The 18,281-nt window shown below is 43.3% G+C and overlaps 1 protein-coding gene across 4 annotated transcripts in view; it reads right to left on the bottom strand.

The window, feature by feature from the left end:
- agrn (agrin) overlaps positions 1-18,281 on the bottom strand; it is a 471,240-nt gene that overhangs the window by 95,404 nt on the left and 357,555 nt on the right. For all 4 annotated transcript variants that reach the window (XM_068017055.1, XM_068017056.1, XM_068017057.1 and 1 more), the window contains 2 exons: positions 14,516-14,737; positions 3,731-3,925 (listed from right to left, as the gene is read on the bottom strand). In XM_068017055.1, coding sequence (XP_067873156.1) covers positions 3,731-3,925; positions 14,516-14,737 — 417 coding nt within the window. The remainder of the gene's footprint in view (positions 1-3,730; positions 3,926-14,515; positions 14,738-18,281) is intronic.

Here is an 18,281-nt window from a genome sequence, read left to right as displayed (position 1 = left end):
CTCAGTCTTAAATGGTTTATCCCTTATCCTTAGATTGTGACCTCTCGTCCTGGACTCCCCCGCCATCGGGAACATCCTCCTAGAACAGTCCTGTTAGAATTTTATAGGTTTCTGTGAGATCCCCTCTCATTCTTCTAAACTCTAGCGAATACAAGCCTAATCGACCCAATCTCTCTTCATACTTCAGTCCTGCCATCCCAAGAATTCATCTGGTGAACCTTCGCTGCACTCCCTCCATAGCAAGAACATCCTTCCTCAGATAAGGAGACCAAAACTGCACACAATACTCCAGATGTGGTCTCACCAAAGTCTTGTATAATTGCAGCAAGACATCCTTGCTCCTGTACTCGAATCCTCTCGCTATGAAGGCCAACATACCATTTGCCTTCTTCGCTGCCTGCTGACCTGCATGCTTACTTTCAGCGACTGGCGCAGAAGGACACCCAGGTCTCGCTGCACCTCCCCCTTTTCCAATCTATCGCCGGTCAGATAATAATCTGCCTTTCTGTTTTTGCTACCAAAGTGGATAACCTCACATTTATCCACATTATACTGCATCTGCCATGTATTTGCCCACTCACTCAACCTGTCCAAATCACACTGAACAAATGCATCCTGTAGTTGGTGTAGTACTGAAACACACAGGCCATGTTTGATCCCTGGTCAGTGCTGAGTTAACTGATTCCAGTCAGGGCAGCAACCAAGACATGAGAACTGACCTTTGCACTACTGTGCTAAGGAGGAGGAGGACGAAACAAAAAGAAACCTGGATTCCACTTCTGATCAGCATCCCTTGTAGATACTGCAGAAGAACAGTTGAATTTTGTCAACCATCTATGTGAGGATTGTATGGGAAGAGTTGGGCTCAGTCAACCATGATTGACTAGCCAACAAACACTCGTTGTGTAACCTCACTTGTGAAGAATGACTATTTGTGTGTGGTGCTGGGGTTCTGCTGTGGAACCACACCCCAGAAAAGCCCCATGGGATAAAACTGAAAGAAAGCCATTTTTAAAAGGCACTGACCCCAGATTACAACCCAGAACATACACTGTAACTGCATAAAATGATAAGTCACACTGAAGGCTGCAAGCAACATGGGGGCACCCCACAGCTCACACCTGGCAGATTACTGTGAGAACCAGCAGCACTGCTGAACAGAGGCAAGGAAATTCCATACAGTCATAGAATTACATAGAATTTACACCATTGAAAAAGACCATTTGGCCCACCAGGTTATTGCTGCTGATTATGTTGCACACGAGCCTCCTCCCTCCCTACTTCATCTGACCCTATCTGCACATTCTTCTATTCCTTTCGACCTCACGTACCTATCTAGCTTCCCCCTTAAAGGCACCCATGCTTTTCACCTCAACCACTCCACGTGGTTGGTAACAAGGATGGAGAAATAATTAGAGGGCTAAATAGATCTGCTCCTCTCGGTCCACCATTTACAAACTAAGGCAAATGCCCATGAACAGATTATCTCCCAATCCTCTCAGCTCCAGCACGGTGTTAGAATGGGCACAAGCCCTACCCAATGCTCAAAGACAAAGCTATTTAATTACTGGATGGAGGAGGAGGAGAAGGAGATAATTATAAATAAGAAATCGTAAGCATCTGTGCACATCAGGTTTACTAGATTCTTCTGCATGCTCTATTACTTTTGATTTGCCCTTTTACAAGGCCTCTCACCTCCTTGTGACCTCTTGCAGTTGAAAGGATAAAGAAGCCCCGTGGCTTGGCCACAGACCTCTTCAAAGCTACCAGTAACACTGCTCCGAGACAAGCTGACAGAAGTCAACACAAGATGTCAGTCTTCCTCTGCTGGCATTATGAGTGAATCCTTTATCAGTAAGGAACAGAGTCAACAACAGGTCTCAACTATGACAGGCAACGGAGGGCTCCAACCCACAACCATCCAGATGGAAAGCAGCTCAGTTACTGGCCTATATTGATCTTCCTGCTCCTTTTCACTGGATAAGTTTTATGCTCCCACCTCCCCGCACTTCCCTCAGGGAAATCTGTTTGACTCTCTAATACAGTTAAAAGGTTGTTTCAGTCACATCTGCGATAAACCGCAGTGATTCCAATGATCTCAACAACCGACTCATAAACCTTCTACATCCATCAATGAAGTGAAGACCGTCTGTCAGTATTCCCAATCTTCAAGGCAGTCACACGACACAGTACAGGGTATGTTTATTAAATAACTAAATGAGGAACACAATCACAAAAAACATACATATCAATTCGCATTTAAATAGATGGCTTCTAATTTGATATTGAAATGTAAAAATAGATGATAGGGTGGGACACTGCACCCTACGCAGCTCTCAGGTGGGCCCCATCAGGAGATGCTAAAAGGGAATGGTCTTCACCAAAAGGTGTTTAACAAAAACATTTTCTTTCATTAATTTAGAAACAGACAAGCCAAAGTGTAAATACTATAATTACACATTGTTGCACTACTTACTGTCCTTTGTCTATTGTGTTGGAGGGACTGTTCTTTTCAATGAAACATTAAACCGAAGCCCCATCTGCCTTCTCAGGTGGCAGTAAAAGATCACACGGCACTATTTCGAAGATGAGCAGGGGAGTTATCCCCAGTGTCCCGGCCAATATTTAGCCCTCAATCAACATAATATATAAACAGATTACCAGGTCGTTGTCACATTACTGTTTGTGGGATCTTGTTGTGTGCAAATTGGCTGCTGCACTTCCTACATTATAACAGTGATTACGCTTCAAAAAACATTTACTAGCTGTAAAATGCATCAGAACATCCTGAGGTCATGAAAGGCACTTGTATAAATGCAAGTCTTTGTTTCTCAAGTGGACATCCTGAGTTAACCAGTGATCAGCTCTTCCTTGGGGTGTGCGTGACAATAACATTCCCATGAGTACTTGGAATTGATTCCTGCTGCTCCCCATCCAGCTGAGACATGAAGCTCATCTCAGGAGAGAAGCTAAGGCATAGGCTAAGAAAGTGTTTAACTTTGTTTGGCGATTGGGCTATCCAACAAACTAGATGCTTTTAAAGGATTAATGATGCATCCACCGCTCTTAAATAAACCTTTCATCAAAACTAACACAATACGGACTTCAATAATAACTGAACAACATTTATCTCCCTTTGTCAATGTACTAATACCTTTCAGTGACTCTGCTGATGCATCGAGGAGCTAATGTGTTTTGTCAGCTGTTAGACAGAAACATAGCTCAAAATATAAGATCATAAAATAGTGAGAATGGTATGTACATAAAATAACCAAAATCAGAATGAACTCAAGACTCTTTATTTAGAACACCACTCAAACCCTTCAGTTATCGTCAATAATAAAATCATTTGCAAATATATAGTGCCTTATCATATTGAAATATCTCAAAGTACTTCACACAATGAATTATGTTTGGATGGTGGTGACAATTATTGTAAGTAAACGCAGCAAGTATTCTGCATTGGCAACATCCCACAAGCAGTCATGAGCTGAGTGACCAGTGAATGTGCTTTGTGGTAATTGCAGATTGAGGGAGGAATGTTGTCCCAGACAGTAGGAGAACTCATCTTCAGATAGTGCCACCAGATCATAAGCATCCTTGTGAACTACTCCAACAAACAGGCTGAACCTCAATTTATCGTCTCATCTCAAGTTAGGATTATGGCCTTGTAACACGTTCCCAGTTTATTCTCCATAAAATGCAAAAATTGCAATGCAAGTGGACTTACTGCACTCTCCCTGGGTTGCGACTTGGATATCTGTTTGCTTGACACAGGACTGAACGTGCAGCTCGCATTCATTCTTGTACGTGCTGCCGTCTGTGCCACACACCAGCTGCTCGGAGCTGACACATTCTGTAGGGCAAACGCATTTTCCTGTCTCTGCCTCGCATATGGCACCAAACTGGCAGTTTCCACAGCGGTCTGGAAGGAAAAAAAAAACATGCTGACATCACTCAAATGCCAAAATAACCCTTTTTCCATGCAGATCAGTGTCAAAAAAAATTAAGCAATGCAAACATCCATATTAATTCAAAGGCAAGTATGTGCTGAAACTGTCCGGTAAAATATTCAACATTAGGAATATACAGATATTGATTATACTCAGACGTCTCATAGTTCCCTGTTTTTGATTCTTCAGGATAGTTTCTTTAGCTCCCAGTATAAGCTGAGGTTTCAGTGCAGCCCCAGGAAGCAAAGAGCCACACTGTCCAACTACAGTAATCAGTTCACATTTCACAGAGCAAGTTAGTTTTATTAATAAGGTGATAATATTACATAGCGTTACATAATGTACAGCACAGAAACAGGCCATTCGGCCCAACTGATCCATGCCAGCACTTCTGCTCCCTGAAAGCCTCCTCCCACTCTACTTCATCTAACCTTATCAGCATATCCTTCTATTCCTTTCTCCCTCATGTGTTTATCTAGCTTCCTGTTAAATGCATCTATGCTCTTCGCCTCAACTGTTACTTGTGGTAATGATAAGTACCAACTAATTGCAAAATTGTTCCAAATGCAGACTACATTATGAAACACTTATGGGACGACTGTCAGCTATGCCTTGATGTTCTTAAGAAGAAGCATAATGACAAGAAAGATATGATGAGGTAGGCCATTTGATCAAACCAACCAGTAGAAAAGGTGTATAGTCCACCCATCACAGCATGCAACTTTTTCTTTTGAGGTACGCTGTCCATGATTTTTCGATTATGCACGACTGTGTCAATATGAAAACAGCACCCCATTCTGGCAGTGGGATACTGTTTCCATCTCCCACATCAGCCATTCTATGAGTGAGACTGCCAATTAGTGCCAAATTTGGGGCAGTTTTACAATCTAGGCTGCTGCCCACAGAATGAGACTGCACTAATTCACATCACAGAAGCCTCGTGCAGCCAGCTGACAGAAAGGATCATTTATCCTATCGGTCTGGGCTGTATTTGGACACAGGTCTCAAGGGTGAAAGGCCAGTTCTGAAACCACTTTGTCAACCTTCCTTTCCCCCTCTCAGGAGAGACAGAATTTCATAAAATTATTTCCTTCAGGTCAGCAGATACCCTATATATGCATGATCCAGTTCAAGGTTATGCTTGCTCAATTGCAATATCCATTTGTACATTTAAATTAAGGTCATCTCATGTTCAAATATAATGGTTCTATATCAGCATCACCTGTCTCCTGAATCATAGAGATAGCTGTTTCAATAGCATCGCAGACTCTTTATTAAAGAGTGTTATTGATAACACACTCAGCCCTGCACTAAAATTGCAGAGAGATTAATAATAGTACGTGACAATGGGTAGAAATTGGATTCAATATAAAACCTTAATGGAATGTCATTCTGCTTGCTACACACAATAAGCTGTGAAGAACCAAACAGCCCAGTCTAGGACAGGTTCTACACATCTACCATAATTCACATTAACAGAATATTATACATCAAATGGAAAGATTAAACAGTTTCACGGTGAAAATGGAAAAGCAGCAAATTGAAAAAAGACACATTTTAATGGAAATAATTCAACTCATAAAATGAGCAATGGCCACAAGATATCCCTGCTCCTGAGAAATAGTTGTTGATTGAGAAACTTCTTGAAATCATTCAAAAGCAATTGAAGTATGAAGAGAGGTAAAGGTTACTCAACTGTGCAAAGAAAATGTTGTAAATTTAAATTATTTTCCATAATAACTTTACCAAAAGTTTTATCCGTACAAATGAATATTAAAAAATAAAAATGTAAATGTATATCAAAGCAGCAGCCAATACTTGGTAAGTAAATGAACTATGAGGTTTGAAAGAAATCTTGGTCGAGCCTAGAGTTGATTCTCTTGTTGATAGTGAGCTAGCTGATCTCTGTCAGGTGGAGTTGGCTTTTTGATCCCCACAGGAGTCAGTGCTTAACACACAGAAACAAAAAAAATTGAGGAAGAAAATATTGTTGTATTGGGAACAATTTTAACCTCTCGCACCAGTCAGGAAACTGACAGGAGGACGAGGTGCAATGTTGATTTTACACCCACCCAATTTTAATCTCCACTGAAGTCAAACAGTAATATTGAGCGGGATTTATAATCAGAGTTCCACATGATCCTGTGGGTTTCCCATGAGTTTGGTGAAAATTGGTCTCAATGTCCCAGGGCTGAATCTCCTCCCTCCTGTCCAATTTTGATGGCTGGTGTCGAAAAATGAAGGGTGGATTGGGGCAGTGGGGCAGGAAGGTGGGAGAAGGTGCTTTTAAGTAGATTGTCAAGAGACAGTAAGATTTCCTGGAAACCGTTCTACCTATTCTGTAGAGAAATTTTCACTTCATTGCTGGGCACATTTAAGGGCATTTTACTCTGCATCAGATTGTGCTTCATCTAACTTGAAGTTGCTTGTAGTCGACCCTGGTTCCATTTTCACATCTATTACCTCGCCGATCACAAAGTTTAACCAAAAACAGAAAAATGAACAGAGTTTCATCCCTGCATTCACCTCATTTAAGTACTTCATATTTTCACTATTTCTCGCACAATGTTTCTCAATTTTAGTAAATAAATTTAGGGACGTGTGTCCAATTTAGTTTCCTTTAGTTAATTTAATGAGATCCAAGATATTCAGTAAGTTTGTTTGCAATATATCCCACACATTTGTTTCCATAGCATATCCTACCTTTGCTTTTAGCTTTGAGGTCTTAGTTAGGTTCCCTATTTAGTCTGGCATCACATCTACCCAGTGGTTTTGGCAGTTGGTGACCACTTTAGATACAGGGCTGAATTTTAATTCTTTGAACTCGGCAGCCTTCCAACATGGAAGTGCCGTCGCTAAGACCCCGCGATATTTCACGCGGGGACTCATTTAAATGGAGGGGGCGGAGCGGCCGTGCACGATGACGTAGAGGGGAGGCGGCCACTCCATACCCGGCAACGACGTCCGGTTCCACCGCACTGGTGCCATTTTTAAAGGGCTTAGAGTCCTTAGCAAAAATTAGAAGTTTTAAAGAGAAATGACTGTTAATTTTTATGTAAAATAATCAAAAGCTGGAGGCCCTTTCCCCACCCCACCAATGGTTGTCTTATAGGTCAGTATGAAAACAATAAATTTATTCCCACCCCAGACTTTCCCCCCCAACCTCGTCACATTTGCCCTTCAACCCCTTCCCACCATCCCCACAGCCAATAAAAAAGGTTTTCCCCGCTCCCCCACCCTGATAATTTCAGTCCTCCCCCCTCCCCACCAGTGTCTCCCCTCGGGACTCCGTACGGAGTTGCGGCTGGCGGCCGTAAAATCGGCGTGGGATGGCCGCCGGGACCAGGTAAGTTGATTAGCATCTTATCTTAATTAATTTTAATATTTAAATGAAGGCCCCACTGCTTGACAGCAGGGGGGCTGCACCAAGGCCTCGCCAGCACCGGTAAAATGCGACGGGGGCTTCTCGGCGCGGGGGTCGTGGCTGCCGCAAGTATTTTACGGGGCCTCCTGCCACAACCTCCAACGGCGAGGGGCTGGTAAAATTCAGCCTACAGTTTCCATTCTATTATTCTTATTATCACTGTCCTAGTATATCAGTCTGATATAAGCACGTGCAGTTTCTTCCAATGGAAAATACAAGCAAAGCTCTTGGAAACTAAATTGCAAAAGTAACTGCCAGAAATAAATTAATTTATTGTCGTTGTACAGTGAAAATGTTTGGTCTTGAATATTTCTTTGCACGATAGTGATGTGATAGTCTGTGGTCATTGTCACTCTTCCCATTAAAGTAGAAATGGAAATGAAGCCTGTTTGATGTTACAATTTGGAAAACGTGGACTTGCTGAAGCACTTCTAGTCGAATTTAAGGTGTTACTTCTTCTCAACTCATCTTTAAAGAGTCCCACTACTGAAGCCGGTTCAGCTGAGGCCTCTAAATAACAGAAGTACTATATATTAGGACAAGTATAAAAATTCCAAACTTTTAGTGTATAAAAACGAGGGTTTCCAAACACTAATTATTAAAACAGAGTGAATACTGACATCACTGTGTCAGCCAATGACTTGGAGGTGGGGTGTGACTTATAGTGGTGATTGACAGGGGAATTGCCCATTCATCTCCATTCTGGCTAGGATTTGTGGCAGCCATATTAAAATCTCTGAAGCTGAAAGACTCTGTGGCAAAATAGCTTAGTGATTGCAGGTTGATGTAATCAGTCTCCTCTTTCTTTTCCGTTGCTTCTCCAACTTCTTTAGTGCCAATTTTCTTCCCTTCCAATCTCTCGCGGGCATTCGCTACTCTCTGTTGGGCTACACCTGCACAGGTGCTGGCTCCTTTTCCATAAACTTGACAGTGAGAGCTGGCAGGAGCATTGCAGTCGCGTCTGATCCAGGAGTCAGACAAGAACCATGTTTGCACAACTCCAGCAGGGATTGCCAAATTGGGACAGGGGTGGGAACCACAGTTCCCTTTCTTAACACAGGAGTAATGAGGGCAACTGCAGTGGCACTACCACTGTCCCTGCTGAAATCAGCTAATTCGACACAAATGGGGGAGGGACGCAGGAGGGGCATTGAATGAAACTTTCCTGACTTACACCTTTGTGCATAGAAGTGTTTCCTAACTTCACTCCTGAAAGGTGTGAAAGGACTATGCTCCCTAGTCCTAGACTCCCCAACCAGCGAAGATGGTTTCCCCACTGTCACTGCCTCAGCACATTCAGCCTTCCTGGGTCAGGCCCCTGCCTCAGCTTGGGTTGCTAACTTTAATTGGGTGCACTCCTGGAGTTTCCATCACATGATCTTCCACCTCCAATCACCCTGCCCTTTCAAGCAGGTTTTTTCCTCCATCTCCAATATTTTTTAAGATGAATAAATGAAAGGTTGAATGAAAATAAAAAAGGCACTTTTATTTATTAAGTGCCCCTAAATGTTTTCACCCGGATTGTTCAAAGCAGTATTCCAGAGATTAACCTTTAAAGTCTACAGACTGCAGCACAATCCAGGAGGATTGGCAACCCTCAGACGTAGACATTTCCCCCTCCCGATCTCAATACCTGTATTACAGTTTCCACCCTAACCGCACATTATATTTTTGTAAAAGGAGCATCTACCTTTTTGTCGCGCTAGCGGTAAATGCCCAGTAATCTGGTTTGTTAGTTTCCAAAATAACTTCCCATTGTGACTGGGAGTGAAAATATCTAGGAATGCGACCAGGAAAAGTAGAATTTGTGTGCGCATATTTGCAACAATTCTCACACATATGCCAGAGCAACACTAATCAAACCACACCCATTTTCCTTACTCAAAATGAGAAGTTTCAGAGAGATGGAAAGACATAAGAAATAGGAGGAGTAGGCCATTCGGCCCCTCGAGCCTGCTCCCCCATTCAATACGATCATGGCTGATCTGATCATGGCCTCAACTCCACTTTCCTGTCTGCCCCCCATAACCCTTGACTCCCTTGTAGATCAAAAATCTGTCTAACTCATCCTTGACTATATTCAATGACCCAGCCTCCACTGCTCACTGGGGAAGAGAATTCCAAAGATTAACAACCCACTGAGAGAAGAAATTCCTCCTCATTCCATCTTATTTTGAAACTGTGCCCCCCTAGTTCTAGGTTCCCCCACAAGGGGAAGCATCCTTTCAGTATCTACCCTGTCAAGCCCCCTCAGAATCTTATACGTTTCAAATAAGATTACCTCTCATTCTTCTAAACAATAAGTATAGGCCCAACCTGCTCAACCTTTCCTCATAAGACAACCCCTTCATCCCAGGAATCAGCCTGGTGAAACTTCTCTGAACTGCTTCCAATGCAAGTATACCCTTCCTTTAGTAAGGAGACCAAAAATGAATATATGAGAAAGTAATACACTAAGAAACAATGGAAGGCAAAGAGACAGGGATAGAATTAGAAAATAGGACAGAGAGACATAAGGGGGAATTTTAACACTCCCCGGATGGGCAGCAGACAGTTGGGGCCGGGGTTTAAAAATTTCTAAATGGGAAACATGATCCCATTCCGTCACTTCTGGTTTTACTGGAGGCGGGTTGGGGGTGGGTTCTCAGGAGGCAGGTCCCTAATTTTAAAACTTATAGAGGCTGCATGCCTCTGATCTTGGCTGTGTTTCGCATTTACCAGCTGTGAGCTGGGTCTCCCAGAGCTCGGGAAAGCTGAAGGAGATGAAAACAGACGGATCCAAATACTGCTCGTGGGACAGGAGGAACAGGAATGTTTCCCTGCAGACCCCCAAGCAAACCTGTTTGCCCCTCTGTAAGGCATGTGGATATCTCTCGTATTTTTTGTTATCTGTGAGGCATTTGTTAATATCTCTTGCATATCTCTGTTCATAAGTAAAATGCAACCAATTGTGGTGTGGACCAGTGTGTGGGGTGGTAAGAATGTGGAGGCAAAGGACATCAGAATGAAGGGAGGAGAATTCTGACCGAAGACATCATCGCTGGGGTTCATATTGGACTTATTACAAATAAGAGACAGTGTAACTGGACAAGGACCCCCACTTACACACACACAGACAGACAAGTCAGGACATGCCACTGATGTGGTAGCCCAGGCTGTTACAACATCAAACAGCCTGTTTACAACCACTCTAATGGACAATGGCCTTTTGCAATATATGTGAATGGTTTCTTTCTGCCTTATCAAGATGCAGATATCACATCCATGGGTGGTATGCACCTAAGATCCCCCTTGATGAGAGCAGGTTATGACCACATGCAGGTGGTCTTGCATAGCCAGGGTGGGATTGATAAGGCACTGAAACCCAATCGGATGACCCAATTCGAGACATTACCGTATATGTTGAGGGACCAGGGTCAGAAAGGGGTATAAAGCCACAGCTCACAAGGACATTGTTGCTGTAGCCGGGAAGTGTGACTGGATCAGTCACTGGAAGTCATGCGGGAGAAGTCGTTCAGCGGATCTGACCACCCGGGAATGAGCTTCTATACGTGGGTTTACTAAACAACTGGTGTTGTAGGTATATGCCATTGTTTGGTGAGTTAATAAAGGTGTTCCACATAAAGTAGGAATTGTATCCAAAGTTTGTTTTGTGCCATTGATACTCAGTGTGGGGTCAGGACCTTAAAGGGAAAGTGAGACCCCCTTTTAAGAGTCTTACACCTCCACCGTGATTGGACTGAACACCTGCCCTGAGACTGGAGACTCGCAATTTATCACCTCCCCTACCTGATCGCTCTCTCCATGGCCCCACTCCTAAAAGAGCTACCAATTAGTCCCACTCCCCTTCCTTTTCTCCATAGACCAGCAAATAGTTTTTTTTCCTTTTTAAGTCTATATTCAGTTCCCTTTTGAAAGTCACTATTGTATTCAACTTACCAGGATGCAATGTCCATTAGGACAAGACTGCAGCTGGCTAAATCTTATTTCATTTGTTACTGTGAACCAGCCTGAAGTGACAAGCGAGCGTTAAAACTGTCCTGGGCTGTAGTGAATATTCATTTGCTGTGGTGTAAGGTCTTGACCACCCCAGGTTTCTGGACCCAGGAGAAAATACATTGGCCATATGTGTTAGTATTAAATGAAGGTTGGCTATAACCCCTGTTGCCCTCTGACCTGAAGTGGGGATTCTGGCAGTCAAAATTAATTCTTTATAAAAGCCTAATGGGCTCCAGCCCCTCCCAAACCTGATGATGTCCCTGCAGTCTTTAACATAAAGACGGAGTAGCAGAATGAAGACAGGTTCACTTTCTGCAGTCCTTATCTTACACATGACTGTACCTGGGAAACTCACTGTTAAGAGGGTGGAAATTACCAGGATCCTGGGCTCACTTATATCCGTTATTTGCTGGTTTGTCCTGTTTGTATTTTCTGGGCCTTGAGGTTTGGAAAGGTCTGTATTTAGCACTAGTCTGTCATTGGTGGGTAAATCCGAAATCCCAACAGCTGGATTTGTCAGCATCAGCAACCTGACATATATGTATAGTCACAGCAACGATGGACCAAATGGCCTCCTTCTGTGCTGTATGATTCTATGTACATGAATGAGAACAGAAACTTAACCTTAATACATGGCCTGAATTGGATTGTACGCATATATGCAGCTAATAAAGTCAAAGTTTTAGACCCCTGACCTCGAATATACAACTTTCCAAATACAATTCATAACTTTGTGCTGCTCACACACCCAGGGTTAAAAGTTGTTTTTTTTAAACCCAGTGCCTATTATTCAAGCAATAAATGAAGTGAGTGAATCATTCATCACTAACAAAGAGTTTGGAATAAATCCATTAATCAATCCATTGTTCTGTGGCCTCAGATTAATAATACCACTGGGGCTATCAGTCCTTTGTTGCATAGCAATAAAAAGCAAAAGTAATACCCGCTGAATAACTAAGAGCCACTCAGTCGGACACCCGCTCCCATCTCTTTTAATTTACTCTCTGACCTCTGTCAGTCAGGCGCCACCTGGTAGCCCCAGATGATTAGGTCCATCTGCTCATCTATCTGGAGCACAGTGGCATTTGCTGGCAGCAGTTTGCCAAGTGACCATTAAGTGAGAAAGTGAATAACCATGACAACAGAGTACATGAAAGTCACAACACTCTCTTTTCTCTCCTCCCGCCGCCTTTCAGCTTTCCGTTCATGGTGTGCTAGGATCCAGTCCAGCTGCTGACTGCCTCAATGCCCAACTGGTCTGTGACTACAACAAGAGCTTCCTCCGTGTGTGCACTCGCTTTCCTGACTCCTTCATCATCCGACAATCCATGCTGCCTCAGATCTTCACTCCAACCCTCTAAGCGCATGGATGGATCCTAGGGGACAAGGGATATCCCTTGAAGAGATGGCTATTGATTCCTCTATGGGAGCCCCAGAGGTGATAAAACTAATGCCAAATGCTCAGCTCAGTAGGACAACCACTGAACAGGCCATTAGGCTTCTGAAGATATGATTCCTGTGCCTTGACTTGTCGGGTGGCACCGTCCAATACCCTCCTGCAAGGGTCTCGGTCATTCAGGTAGTCGACTGCGCTCTCCATTACATGGCCCTCCAGAAAGGTGTGGATCTTGAGGATGGTGAAACCCTGGGAGGAGACAGCTCATCAGGAGGAGCAGGAGGTGAGAGAGGAGGAGGAGGAGAAAGAGGATGGGGAGGGAGATGACACTGATTAGAGAAGTTCCCCTGCTGTATGACAAGGTGGTCTCCTCCTGCCACCCTCTGAGAAGAGGACCTCCTTTCTCTCCCTCATGGACTCCAGCATTGGATCCAGATTGGCATTGATGAAGCGAGGGGCTGCCCTACCCAGGGTGCCAGGTCTCCTCCTCCCCAGTGACATCTCCCTTCCCTCTGGTGCAGTGGAACGCTTTGGCACAAAACGCAGATCTCCCCCTCAGGACAACCAGCAGCCTCAGTGTTGGCTGCCGTGGGAGTCTTAATGAGTCCCACGCTTCATCTGACTCACCTCCATTCCCACTCCCACTGGCTCTAAGTGGACAGGAAACCCGTCTCCATACCAATTAATTTAAAAGCAAAATACTGCGGATGCTGGAAATCTGAAATAAAAACAAGAAATGCTGGAACCACTCAGCAGGTCTGGCAGCATCTGTGGAAAGAGAAGCAGAGTTAACCCAACAGAGAACTCTGCTTCTCTTTCCACAGATCCATACCAATTAAGGTTTTCCCCACATGCAAATCTTAACTTTAATCGGTTTCCCACTGGAGGCAGGTTTCTGACCCGAAAACAAAACCAACTCCTGTTTCCTGATTCCTGGTGAAAATTCACCCCCATTGCAGTGTCACCCCATCATGCTCAGGATCTTGATTTTTCCCTACATCCTAAAATATAATTCTTCTCTTGTTAAACTCAAAAAGACAAAAGGCCAAATTAATCCATTGGGGATGTGAACCTAAGACACCTGGCACCTACAACTATTCAGCACTCTATTTGCATTCTGTTCCATGACATCTCTGTCATTAAACTCCCCCCACTCTGTCCCATCACAGTCCTTTCTTCTTGTTCGTCTTCCCCTGTCCCCCCTCCCCACTTGCTCAAAGACTGTTACATTTCTAACTTTTGCCAGTTCTGATGACGGTCACAGACCTGAAATGTTAACTCTGTTTCTCTCTACACACATGCTGCCGGATCTGCTGCATATTTCCAGCACTTTCTGTTCTCATCAGGCGCTAAAGTGGCCACTCAATCTCACCTGACACTGCATGATGAGAATGGGAAGCATTGTTACGTTGAAGCATCAATAAATAAGTTGACTGCATCCTTTTGAATAAGCTTAGCCGGATAACTAGAGTAGGGTGAGAGAAAGGGGAACAACCGATGGGAATGGCATCATTAGAGGCCTACAAGAGAAGTTTGTATTTGTGAGAAGCAGACAGAATGAGGTGAAAATGATGAGGCTACAGAGCGTGTGCTGCAAAACAGGCAAGGTTAAATTTCCAATTCATACATTATTTCTTATAGAAAATGCAAAAGTAAAACATGGAAATAAAATTAACAGCTATTAATGCTTTTACTTTAACAAAAACTTCAGGAACCAATGTGAATACTCTATTTTTGACTTACCACAAGGGCCCTTGTGTTTGATGGTGATGTGTTTTTTCAGAATACAAGCCATAGCTTCCAATTCGCACTGATTGCCGTATATATGCTCATCACTGCCACAAACAGGCTCATACACGTTCTGGCAGGTCTGCTGGCACTCACACACAGCTTTGTTATTCTTCACAATGCATTTGGACCCAAAATCACATTCAACGTTCAGGCAGGGGCTTAGAGTGTTAAGGTCTGTTTGAAGAAATCAAGCAGGAGGTTATTTTAAACGTTTTATTTATGCATTACCATCTGAAGAGGCTTGGTTTGCAAGTAACCAGGAATCAAACCCTTCCAGCATTTTGCTCACCCATCCCAGCCTTCTGCTTAGAGAACATGGGCACCTCTTCTACTCCAGATTTGGTGGATATCTGTTCACACACTTCAGGCTCCGGGGTGTCCAAGTTACAGGCCCCAAGCCTTGACAACCTAGCCCATGAAACCCAGATAGCTCTGTTTCTTTTGCACTTATATTCCTTATTTGTCCTATTTGAATTTCATGGGTCTAGTGATTTGAAAAAGGGTTGTTCCCTCCTGGTGAATAAATTTTAAACAGAACACCTGGATTTGTTTGTGTCAACAACTTGTGGTATACATAAATCAGTGGAATCACGGATTTAAAACAGAATATAAACAGAAAATGTTGGAAATTCTCAGGAGATCATGCTGCCTGACTTGCTGAATATTTACAACATTTTCTGTTTATGTTTCAGACTTCCAGCATCAGCAGTATTTTCCCCTTAATTTAAATTTTATGTAGCCCCCTTAACTGTCCATGCATGCACATACGTAGTTACAAAGGCAGAAATTTTAGGCACTCCTTTTTCAACTTTTGTTTCCACTTTTGTTTCCAAGGTCCCAGAAGGGGGATCCACACAAGAGCCCAGACCAGGTTTGTAAACTCGGCCTATCTAACAATGTACCACCACCAGCAAATGTTTACAGTGTTGTAAATTCTGCTGAAATTAAAGAATTGGAGCAGATACAACAGCAACTGAAAAACAAATAGTTCCCCAGTCACAACTGAGGTGACTTTTTGAGTGCTGATTGGTATACAACTGGTATTAAAACTACCAATAAATCATTGATTAACTGGGCTGCTGACTAGTGTAATATCTGACTTATATTAAGCCCAGATGCTGTACTGCAAACTCAGCATTTAAACATTTGCAAATACAGGAACTAAACTCTATACTGTCAATCTTAATGATAATTCATGTCTACGAAACAGCCTCGTCAAATGCTACGTTATCCCAGTCCACTGCTTTAGTTCCTGTCACACTAAATTTAAAATGGAAGTAAAAGTTATGTTTTTGATCCTCTTTAGCTTATCGCAAGTTAAGTTTCATAAATTGGGGCAGAGATTGTGTAAAGTGGGAAAGATACACAGCAAGGGAGGGTGATCCCACTCTCAGAGATTGAAGGAGTCGGGGGTGGATGAGGTGTCAGCTACATTGCTGAGACACCATCAATCTGGCTGTAGACGCTTGTGCTCCTCTATCCACTGGTTAGATGCCCTGCATCTCTGAGCTGTCCCAAGCTTCCGAGTCCACCCCTTTAGATACATCTCACGGACTGGGGGCCAACTCAGGCACAGCCAGTTTAGGATGTAAATAGGGGCCAGATTTCCACCTAGCATTCGCTAGATAGGTCAAACAGATGAAGCAGGAAATTCCAAGCACCCTCTAAAAAACCACAACCTGAAATAAGGCACAGCTCAATATTTGGGGATGGGAGAGGGAAATGCAGCAACAATTATTTCTCATCGGTAAACAAACAGCTGTCCATTATTGTGTGGGAGCTGCAGTGAGGGGGAAGAAGGCACAGCATCTGGAACCTTTTTTTAAAAAATAAATTCTAGTTCTATCTCACAATGGGAATGATTCCCGGATACTAGACAGCCCCAATACCCCACACACATGGGTATTATTCACATGTGAGCCGAGGCAGAAAATGCAAACCAGCTATTCCACTGTGCCAGGCATCACTGTCACGTCTGATTCTGTCCGCACTCCCCGAGCATGCAGGGGTCACGGGACGAACTGGAGCAGATTGTTTCCCTCCCTAGACCGGGAGCACTGAAGCCAATTGGGTGCCTCAACTGCTGCCCCAACAGAGTTTGGTGAATTGTTATTTTTTTTCACGACAGAGGACATGGTAACTAACCAGAAAAGCTGGGACTGATCAAAAATGCTGCCTGATTTGGTTGCTGAAAAACAAAGTTGGTTCTTCAGGATTGACTAAAACACCCATACATGTCGACAGCAGAGTCTCTGAACAGCTGCATAGGCAAAAATTTGGCAAACTGTTAGGATCGGGCCCAGTTCAAAATTTCAGTTCATTCAGACTTCACAAGAGAGCTATATTTTTTAAACCAGCGTCACATGCTGATTCTATTTGATGTCAATGGTGTAAGCAGTCAAAATGCATAGTGCCATTTCAGCAGTAAGGAGAAAGCAACTGTAGCATTGGTTTGGCTCATAAAGTATAGCTGCCTCGAGTGTCTCCTGTCACAATTGTGCTGGTGCCTGAGATGGTTATTAAAATGGTTTGTGTCACAAATACTCGCACTTTAGTGACCATCAATAGCAATCGATAATATTCTGGGCAATGCAGCACTTCTTTTTTCAGACATCCTGAATCATCTTGTTGAGCTATTCCAGTACTACTTCCTAAGGGAGCTCGAAATCACATGTGACACATCCACTGGTGCTACCCAAATGTGCAATCATCTGTTGACATCACCAGAACTTGATTACAGGTCCAACAAGTCTCTGCCTTGCCATTTGAATCCAATTGAAATCAATTCAAATTGAAGTACACTGAATGAGCTGTCAGTAGTGCAGTGAAACACTGCTGCCGAGAAACACTGCTGCCTTTAATAAAATGCTGTGAAAACTGAACATCCTGAAGGAGGGCTCCTACAGCTAATCTAACTGTCCATTTGTGCATTAAGGGAGAGAATAATAAGACATTCTAATACGCCTGACCTGGCTAAGGGGCTCTAAACCACTTTACAGTCTACAGGTTTTAGAATAAATAAAGCCAGGGGAACAGCTGCTTTAAAAAGAAATAAACATCTGGTTTGTGCTCCTGCACAAGAGCCAAGTCCAAATACAGAATGTGTTGAGGCCAATGACCCCACAGCTGAACACAGGTCAGGTGCATTTTGCAGTTCTGTGGTCTGAGCCTGGTGCATTTAGTCTCCTGAGGCAGGTGAGTGAAATCTCATCCTCTCTAAGCCCACATGTAATCAATTGAACAAGACCAATGCTGCTCAACCCTAACTGGTTGCTTCCCACAAGCGACACACCAAACCGACCAGGAGCATCACGAATAGCATTTAATCACCCACATATGCACTTACCCTTCAACTGCATTCTGCACCACATATGTACTCAGATCCTCTCTGAACAAGTTAAATAAATTGTAAGTGGTAATAGCTTTTACTAGGCAGAGATTTGTTTGATCGATTTTACACCGTTTCTGGATCAACAACTGTGGTCATAGATCTTACAGCACAGAAGGAGACCATTTGGCCCATCACGTCTGTGCGGCTCTCTGAAAGAGCTATCCAATTCGTCCCACTCCTCTGCTCTTTCCACATAAGTGTGAAATTTTCTCCAGTTCAAACATTTATCCAATTCCCACGAAAAGTTACTCTTCAATCTGCTTCCACCATCCTTTCAGGCAGTGCATTCCAGATCTTAATAACTTGATTGGGAAAACAATTCTTATC

Source organism: Heterodontus francisci, chromosome 37, assembly GCF_036365525.1.
Source record: "Heterodontus francisci isolate sHetFra1 chromosome 37, sHetFra1.hap1, whole genome shotgun sequence".
In the NCBI taxonomy this organism is placed as follows: Eukaryota; Metazoa; Chordata; class Chondrichthyes; order Heterodontiformes; family Heterodontidae; genus Heterodontus; species Heterodontus francisci.
Note: the sequence above shows the minus strand (reverse complement) of the source record. Positions and strands in the feature narration are given on the sequence as shown.